Genomic DNA, 9,958 nt, shown 5'->3' on the forward strand with positions numbered 1-9,958 from the left:
TTTTATGTTGTAATTTTGGTGCTTTGTTGAAAATTTGTGTGCATCCACATAATGGTTTTAGATTTGCAAATGTAGAACAGTATCCTGCTATTATTTTCTTGCAATGATCTTCGATCCCCAATTGTCTTGTATGGTTACTTAAGATTCTCTTTCAATTTAGCCAAATCTTCCAAATCTTTCTTTGAGAATAATTCCTCAAGATTAGACATTGCAAAATACCTAATTTATATGGCTCAGAGTTTTTAGGAAGACATCAGAGCTCGATCATCTAAATCACGAGCAAACATCAACCTTTTCTATTTGCAATCGTATTGGTTTTTGTTCTTTGCTCCACTTAATTTGGAAGAATGTATTGCAAAAAGTTTGGAAGGAAATAATGTGCACTATATCACGATGATCTATACCCGGCAACACATCAATGATATCAATTTCAGAAGACTTAATTATCTACCATACATGAGATGGAAAAACACTGAGAACCAAAGAACAAACATAATAAAGTGAGTAAATTTATTAATTAATGACAGTCTAATCGATCATCCTCATACATAAAAAGGAATGAAAATGACCATGACGTAGCACTACCAGAACCTCAATTATGAAAATTGATCGTAAGCGTAGTATATACTCCTCCGCTTTTAGATTGAGACGAAAACGCCTTATAAACTCCTCGGCTCGGGCATCCACTTCCTCTGCTTCCTTGTCATCATCATCCTTATTATCACAACGATCGTGTTCATGTTCATAATGCATGTGTAGTCTCTGTTCTGTTTATATACTTGATTTCTGATGATGTGGCTGAAACTACGCTTGGTGCAAGTACTAGTATATTGTTTCCCCTGCCATGACTGAAAGATTTCTTCGAGGTTTTTGCCCCAGATGATAATAAGGGTCCTCCTCATAGTGATCGTTTCATGCCCTTAGTTTTGATCGTAGGGTTTGCATCGAGTGCTTCCAACTGCTCTTTGGGGTTGAAGGCTTCTCTGTTCTAGGGTTGAAGCAAAACATTATCAAACTGGTGTTTTGTTCAATTTCTAATGGTTTATGGTATTTGCGTTCATATGGACCGTTCAAATCTTATAATTGGGTTGGAAATTATTAGACATGGACCTTTCAAATCTCATGATAAATGTAAGAACATAGGCCGAAAAATATGGGAAAGGAACAGAAAATGAATGGTGACTTGCGAGGCAAGTTTAAAATCACAGCGGATTCTTTCAAACTCTGGATTTCTGTTGTGATTAGCTCTCATACTTTCCATAATTGGAATTTTTAGTTTACCCAAATTTTGTTTGGTATTGGTCATTTTGATGTCTCCACACTGGAGACCACACCCCACAAGTTCAAATTGAGCAAACTTTGCAAAGAGCTGTTTGATACATTCACAGGCTCCAATCATTTCAGCCTTCCACAAGTACTGAAAACTTGGGAGACTTGCATTATGTTTCAATTCTCAGTCACGGAACACCAAGAACAAACCAAACCATCAACTCCAGATCCAAGAGAAGAGAAAAACGGGTATGACGAGAGAAAATATTTAAAGAATGTATTGCAAAGTTTTAGAAAGTGATGATACAAACTGTCTCTATGAATAGTTGCCATATAGTGATCTAACATATTGCGCTCAAAGCAAAGATATCTCAGGACTTGCTTTAATACATGAGGCACTACAAAATTAATTTGATGAAACTCCTCTACAAGGTGCCTATGAGATGGAAAACACAAGAAACATTTCTTCGATTCTTGGAGAACAACTAGGTTACTCGCACTTAATGGATCGGTATATGTGACGCACAAAAAGCAAAGCTGCCCGGAAACCCACAGATCCGAGCATGAGGAAGAAACCGTAGCAGATGCATGCCATGTAACCAAAGAAGAATGATGTTTGCATAAATCCAGACATATCTGAGCGTGCGTAGTAGTAATACAAACAGTAGGCATAGATAAATATGCCAGTCGACCCACCACAGAGAAAAGATCTGTAATCAAAACCAAGCATATATATCAGTCAATAGAAAATCATCAGATCCACAGAGGGTAAAGAAACATACAACATTATTATAAAATTTTATGTGAATAACACAAATTATAGTCTCAGTTTCAGGACTTTAATTTTTCAGTACGGGCTTTTCAATTAGTTTTCATATATCCAGATCCAGACAACATCCCCATTTATAACCTATTATCTACCTTTTCTCAACAATATAAACCTATAAGAAACTAATTTATCCCACCTCTTGATTAAAAAGCAGCTCCTAAAACCTCAAAATCAGTTGCATTCAGCATCTGTCTCAAATTATTTAAAAAAATGAAAAGTCGACACACAAAGCCTAGATAGTCGGAACCTTGTAACCAAATTGCGTAAAAACTCTAACAAAACTAGAATGGATGCATAGTAACAGTAGCTTACCTCCACCACCACTCATGGTCCTCAGCAGCTAGTTGGAAATATGTCAATGCCACGGTAATGAAAGCGGTGACTATCAGTAGAATGATAAACACGATAAACAAGATGCTGTAAATGGTGTAAATCCTGTGACCCCAGACACTGGCAAAGATGTAGTACAGTTCAATATATATGGCACTGAAAGGCAGAAAGCCAGCCATTGCCATTTGAGGGACTGTTGCCCGGTACCAAGGCAAAGGCGGAATCTCTCTGGGATACTTAGTGGTGCGAACAGGAGCCTGGAACTCAGCTTTACTGTTCTTCCCGGCAATCCCACCCAACACCAATAAAGGTGATGTAACAAGTGTCCATATTAGAACTATAACCACAATTGTGCCAAATGGAAGTGCTGCAGTGGCTGTGTAAGCAATTGCGACAGTATTCAAAAAGCAGAATGTGAGAAACAAAGGTCCACAGAAGAGGCATCCCGTCAACAACAGATTTCGAACCTGTCAAGCCAGAATTTTTGAACAATTTATTAACAAAATATCGGATGAATAAATGTGACAATAGTGGTTCAGTCGCAAAACAGTATCAAATAGAATTCATCAGCACATACCCAGTTTGTCCCCTCTAGCTGGCAATAAAATGAAGTAGCAGTATAACCTGCAATTCCCGACGTGAGCGCATAAATTACAACTAGAGCGGTAAATAAAGCACCTCGGTTGTATGGATAAAAGACACCGACAAGAGCGAGTACGAAGATGAAGATAGTACTGCAAAATGCGCAAATGAATAAATAAGAAAAGAGATTAGAAACTTCTAAAATGGAGACTTGTATTTAAGAATAGGCACTTACAGTGTAAACAGTTGGGTGCCGGAACCAAGAGCTGCTGCAAACAGAGACTTGTATTTGGGAAACCTAAATACATCTCCGTGAATGTATTTCCATCCAGTCTCTTCTTGGTCTTCAGCTGCTTCCTCATCATGGGCATATCTTTTAAAGAGAAAAATACAAGTCAAAGTTAAGAAAGAATGAATGAAGCGGCAGACATAAAAGAGTAAGGATTACCAAATAATCTTACTTGACAAAATCATTCTTAAGCACTCGCATAAGAATTGTGGCAAGAAACCCAGTCAAGAGCAGAACTGTGACACATGAATTAATAATGGAGAACCAATGGATCTCCAAATGATGAGGCAGCGATGAGGACTGAGAATACTTATCCATCCTCTTATCAAAAGGAGTGTTTGTTTCCCTCCATTTTACTGTATACAAAAACTCAACATGGACTTCTTTGTCCTCAGTAAGGTCCACTAGAGCATGAGGATCTGTTTGAACATTGATTTCGATCACACGGTCCTTGTTGTACAAGATATCAAAATGAATGTGCTTATAGAGGTAGGTCTTGTACTCGCTTGGGTCCTTGTTTTCCTTGTCGACCTTCCCAATGAAACCCCAGATGGGCAAGTCATCATAATACATTTGAAAGTAATAGTCCTTGTTCACAGCAGATCTGAACTTGGCCACTTCTTCCTTCTTGAGAGTCCTTTTGCAAACCAGTTCCGAATCTTTATGTTTCAGGAACTCAAGCTTGTAAGGGGCGCTGACTAAACGATCCCCATTCAATACTTCACCAAGAGCTTCCTTTTTCTCTTTAACCGCATCTGCAATTAAGATCCAGCAATAACACAGTAAAAAAAAATATCCATGTCGCGAGCAAAAATAAGAAGGAAACGAACGAATCGGATTAATACAAACCTGGTGAGCAGAAAGGGAGATCAAAGTACCTGTAGGTTTCACTGCAATCATACAAAAAAGAAACTAATTAGGGCCAACTGGAACACCAAATTTCCAACACATTTCTTGTTCTTTAGTTCAAAAAGGTCAAAATTCTCTGTACAGGATTCAATACAATCTCAGATCCAGCAGCTCTGTACTGTAATCTAATGAATCCCGATTCGATTCCGGAAAACTAATGTCTAGCTCAACCTAGAACCATTCAGCTAAGCTGGAAAGCTCGTAATTCGAGCAAATTTCTCAAATAAACTCAGATCCGGTTCGAATCAGAGCAAAATAGAGAGAGAGAGCAGCTGAATTGAGCTGAAAAAGGCGTGAAACTGTGAGATCGAATTTACCTGGGGTTGTGAAAGGGCCCGACCTTGTTGGCGTAGAGCGGGACTGCATCTCCTTCTTTGTAACGATGATTGGAGGCGTCGGAGGTAACCAGATCTGCAGCGCCGCACAGGATCAGAAAGGCGATGATGACTGGTACTCCCACCGCCATAGTCTTGCCCATTCTCTCTCTCTCTCTCTCTGGCTCTGCGTTTCTCTCCGTCTCTCTAGAGACAGCCACGTTCGTTCGATTTATATTTTCGATTTGAAGGTTGGATTTTGGTTGTTACCAGTTTTATAATTAGCTCGGCCTTGGGGGAATTAATTAATTAATAAATAAAATAGAGGGGAGGCTGATGCGCGCTTAACAAATTAATTAAAGGGGGAACAGCAGGTGACGGAGACGGAGTGCCTCGCCACGCAGAGGGTTGATGACTTGATGCCTCAACCTCACCCTCACCCTCACCCTCACCCTCCTCCCCTTGACCCACGCTTTGGTGCCTACCTTATGCCCTAGGGTGCGTCTCACGCTTCTTCTTCTTCAATTTAATCTCAAAGTCCAGTGATTTTTAATCTTTGTGTTTGGATCCAATTTTTATTATTTCTCTTTTTCTCAAATTGTGTTCAACATTTTGCGATTGCTTTCAGGTCATGTAAAAACAAGTAAAAGAATTACGTATTAATGGTTTTTCTCTATAGGCGGCTACTATAGGGCTTAGCGGTCTTTATGCACTTTCGGGTCATGGAGGTGGCGCTCATTTCTCCCCCAATTCCTACGAGAGATGCATATGTGGGTTGTCTCGTTAAGCTTTCTCTAGCATCGATGGATTTCAAGTACTTTTTCGTTTATTTGTAAGTCTTTATATTAGGGGCTGGTTATTGGATGAGTTTACATAAAAAGAGATTGATCGAGCGTTTCACGTATGTTACAGTTGAGTTTAGGTGCACGCTCTAAACTGTTTGACTTCACATTGGTGAAACTTTATGATTTAATAATTGTGACTATTTTAATAACGAGATTAGGATAAACATGTCAGGATGCTTCACTGCAGTGCTAATTTTAAAGACAACAACATATTACAAAGAGTGTTTTCCAATGTATCGCCTTGGATGTAGTCAATGTTATTTGCTTGATTGAGTTTATGGCATGCATTGATGGTGGATTGATCATAACGACACGAATACTTTCATTCAATACGTTCTTGATTTATTAAGTTGAAAATGTGAATTCGCGCGCTGGAATTTTTTTTTTTTTTTCTCAAACTGAAGGCGTTTAGAAAGAACCAAAAATGTAATCACCAAATTTTGGTTAAGTCAACTTTAAAGGAAGAAACCTTTTGTTAGCAACAATGAGATGGAACTTGAGAATTAAAAATCTCATGAAGTTCAAATATATTTTCTTTTCAAGGATCTAGAAGAATATGTACAAAGCTTGAAACACAACTTTAACAGACCACTACACTTTGTACAAAGCAAGTTTAGTTTCAAAATCATCCATCACTTATAATATCGAAAGCTGCACCAGGTTATCACTTCATAGCCAGCCAACTATTTTACCACTTCGCAGCATGATAACCACAAAATCAAACAGCTCCAATCAAATAAGACAAGGCATCCCAGCCACGAGAACAGAGGTATCTGATCAATAACAAAGCACAGCCAACGCACCAACACAAAATAAAACCAAGCAATCTTCCACTCAAGAAAGCTCCAGAAAATCACTTAAATGTCCACTCATGGACTACCTGAAAACAACAAGAGTATAGGGAATGAGCTTCACAAGCTCAGTAGGTACGACAAAACAATTTTTATAACTAAGTTTCTAACCCAGCATGCATCAGAAGGTGAAAGACAGAAGGCATGCTTTTAATTACTTTTTAGCATCAGAAAAATAACTACAAATTGAGGTTAAAGCTCAACAGTTGCTGCTGCACTTGTGAAAGAAAACCAGAGATCCAGAGTAATATAAATTGACAAGGAAACACTACTCAAATATAACATTGCAGCTGAAGGTGTCAATTATTTATCAACTTGAATAAGTCACTTTGATATAAATAACCAAAAGAGAAGAAGGCTGAAATTAAAGACCACTTGTCAGCAAGTCCAGTAGATAAAGAAAACTCATCTGAATTTAGATAGTAATAACGTAAAAATCATAAAGCCCTTTTCTCTTCAAAAAGAACTCTTTAGGAACCTCTGAAATCCTTTCTTTCTCGGCTGTAACTTTCCAGAACAGAAACTGTTTCCAAAATACTGAAACTTGGATTCTCAAAACCCTTAAAATCCTGGTTAGAGCCCATTGCTCGTATTAAGGCCACCGAGCACACCCCGTACAAGCGGATCCTGATCAGGTTTTGGGTCTTTCACCCTAGGGAGGCACAATCCCTACTTAACTTTTTCCCGGGCCTAACCAAAAAAAAAACATTAAGAATTCAATCCTTTCTTTCCATGAAACCTTTCTGTTTCTCCAAACCAAACTGATCGTTCAAAGGATTTTTAATAAGAACTCGAAATCCCTTTTCAAACTGTAATAGGAAGCTGCCCAGAAATGGCACTTTAGCTTAAATCTGTTTTCTTTCAAGACACAGAACTTTAATAGATCAAATCTTTATGTGAAGCGCAAATCAGTAAATAACTTAGGTTTTCCAAACTGTTGGAATATTTGTTCACAACTATAACCAAAGACCAAAGAAGGAAAACTGGACTAACAATGAAGCAGCAACAGAAACAGTTATTTAAAATCATATTTCCAATACATTGAAGTACAGTAAAAGTTGTAGCTTTTTGAAAGAATGTCAACAAATTATGAACACCAATAAACAACAATCAAGTGATACGAAGTGGACTCAAGTGCAGCCATATATAGATTATATTGAAATCATAACAATAATTTAAATCTATTCCCAGAAATACAACTTCAATGGGGTGTATAAGTCTGAATTCCTTAACTCACAGATGAAACGAGAGAATAATCGAAAAGTGGAACCTTGCTTCCAAGTAAATTCATAAATGGAAAGTAGTCTCAAAGCTTAATAGCAAAGCTGCACGTGATGTAAATAACAATATGTGGTTTTGAATAAAGCCACCAGTAAAACAACTTTACTCCTATTGAACCAGCCGAAACAAAATGTGTCCAAGATGATAATCTAATAACTAGACGTAAGTCACAACGGAATCAGCTTTTCTTGTGAAAAAAAGAAGAAGTCAAGGAGTCCATTAGGAACACCATTGAAGGATGATCAGATGATAAAAAGTAGACTCAAGAACAACTGTAAAAAGATTCATTTAAAATCGTAAATCCAACTGGTTCAAGGCATATTGGTAGCAAAATAGGCCTTTGATATTGAAAGGATGCACAAATTCTCCATACAGTTTTGTAAGAAAGTAAAATACAGTTTATGTGCATAATTTAACGACTTTTTTCCAAACAGAACAAAAGTCGAATTTAGTCCAACACAACGATCTTTGAATAAAATCCCAGCAAAGTATGACTCGAAAGCTAATTCCAATACGCTGTCAAAAGACCAAAGTTATATATATTATCAAGAAGAAAACACATTTGCTACTTTGTTTAAGTGGTCGAGAAACCACTTGACATTGCAAACTGAAAGACAAAAGAATGATACTCGAACAGTATACTTTTATCAATATATGTAGTCTCTTACATGCACTTAAGAGACTTCCAGAAAACTTAGCTATAGCTTTAACAAACAATAAATTCATTGAAAGGGGAATATATATATACATATAACCATATGGTATAGTCGGAACTCAATGAGAAATATATGCTTATGTTCATCAGAACATGAATATGTAGGTATTCAAAATGCTTTTTTGATGAAAATTATGAATAAGTGATTCGATTTGGCTAGAAATAGTAGTAAAAGGGGTATTAATAAACACCGAATTTTGATAGGCAAACCCAGACATGACGCAGCAGCTATATATATATATATATATATATATATATATATATATATAAGTTCTTTGCTGCAAACTAAAGATATAGTTCTTGTGAGCACCTTCAAGAGTTTCAGCAAACTATAACTCAAAAGGCTAGTTAAATGGTAATGTCCAAAGACCATAAAAGAAAACAAACAAATCGTAGGAATCGTCAAATATATTGCTGATCGACCAATCCAAAAATTTCAGATTATAACCTACACCAACATTATTCCAAAGAAGAATACTTTTACCCATAGGAATTCGATCAAAACTCAACTTGGTAAATCATTCTCTATACATATAGTAAAACGATTGTTCAAATCCTTGTATGAATAGGAATGGAACTGTGTTGGAATTAAATCCAAGAATGAACCATTTGATTCAAAATTTGACTAGAACAGTTGAGACAAAAGTGTATTTCAAACCAACCTTTCCAATCTTAAACTCGAATTCAATCCCACAAATCACCCTTTAAAACAAATCCTTTACTGATTGCAAACAGGACTTAGAAGACCAAGATATAGTGATCATAAGAAGTAAGGATGTTTGGTACTTAAAATTTGTTTACCCAACATATAATTGCAGAACAAAAACAAAGTAAGACTGTACATAGAGACGTACAGATGCATCAATACTAAAACAAACAAGGTTCCACCAATTTGTAATCATAACAGAATCTCATAAGAATTCGTAGAGAAAATACCTCATATCAATCACACCCAATACATATGAGATTAGAATCTAAGCTATAAAGAAATTTTTGTTTTCCCTACCTCAAAATTTGGAAATCAGCAGCCAAGAGAACCGAGCAAAAGCAAACCAAGCTCAAACGCAAACACCCAGCTTGTCCCGTAGAAATCCAATCATCTAAACGTAATTTATGATAGAAATCACACCCCAAATCATTGAGAAATAGCTGAAACAGAGAGACTACAGAAAGAGTATATTGAAACTTACGGAAAGAAGCTCCATATAGAGGGAGAATTTCATATTCTTGAACAATGAAATCTCACGGTTAATTCTCCTCTCTTTTGTCTTGGTAACTAGCTAGTAGTCGGTTGGTTGTCAATGAGAGAGTAGACTCATTGGTACCAGAAAAGAAGAGTACGTGTAGAGTAAAGGAGAAGGAGGAGGAAAACACGTGTCTGGTTGGAAGAGAAGAATATAAGGGAGAGATGGATGGACGGAGGAGATTAAGCAAAGTGTCTCCTTACAACTTAGGTGGCTGGATGTTTCTAGTACTAAACTAGGTGTTCAACAAAATTTAACACATGTTAATAACAAAGATAATAACCCAAACTACAAATAATAACCCAAGTTAAACAACACAAGTAAAACACAAAAACAGATAAGAATAAGGAAAACAATTTCCTAATGAAATTTAATTAAGACTAGGTCATCACAATTAAGGGAGATGGTTGTTAAATGGACTTGGTTGTTGTTGGCGACAACAGTTGGGTAGTGAGTACTAATCTGTTACCGAGGATCAACCTTGACTAGACATGGGCTCG

General features: G+C 36.9%; 1 protein-coding gene and 1 long non-coding RNA gene across 2 annotated transcripts; both read right to left on the reverse strand.

Annotated features, from left to right (window-relative positions):
* Nucleotides 1–1,521: 1,521 nt before the first annotated feature.
* LOC133707007 (transmembrane 9 superfamily member 3-like) lies at nucleotides 1,522–4,779 on the reverse strand. The gene is made up of 7 exons (XM_062132554.1): nucleotides 4,526–4,779; nucleotides 4,149–4,189; nucleotides 3,472–4,054; nucleotides 3,246–3,383; nucleotides 3,006–3,162; nucleotides 2,411–2,895; nucleotides 1,522–1,979 (listed from the first exon to the last, which is right to left on the reverse strand). The coding sequence occupies exons 1-7, from the start codon at nucleotides 4,684–4,686 to the stop codon at nucleotides 1,760–1,762; spliced, it is 1,785 nt and encodes a 594-aa protein (XP_061988538.1). The 5' UTR covers nucleotides 4,687–4,779; the 3' UTR covers nucleotides 1,522–1,759.
* Nucleotides 4,780–5,863: 1,084 nt separating this feature from the next.
* Nucleotides 5,864–9,573, reverse strand: LOC133741893 (uncharacterized). Its single transcript, XR_009862214.1, has 3 exons — nucleotides 9,405–9,573; nucleotides 9,221–9,314; nucleotides 5,864–6,247 (listed from the first exon to the last, which is right to left on the reverse strand). It is a non-coding gene; the product is annotated as an uncharacterized LOC133741893 (long non-coding RNA).
* Between the last annotated feature and the right edge of the window lie 385 nt (nucleotides 9,574–9,958).

This window comes from Rosa rugosa, chromosome 4, assembly GCF_958449725.1.
Source record: "Rosa rugosa chromosome 4, drRosRugo1.1, whole genome shotgun sequence".
In the NCBI taxonomy this organism is placed as follows: domain Eukaryota; kingdom Viridiplantae; phylum Streptophyta; class Magnoliopsida; order Rosales; family Rosaceae; genus Rosa; species Rosa rugosa.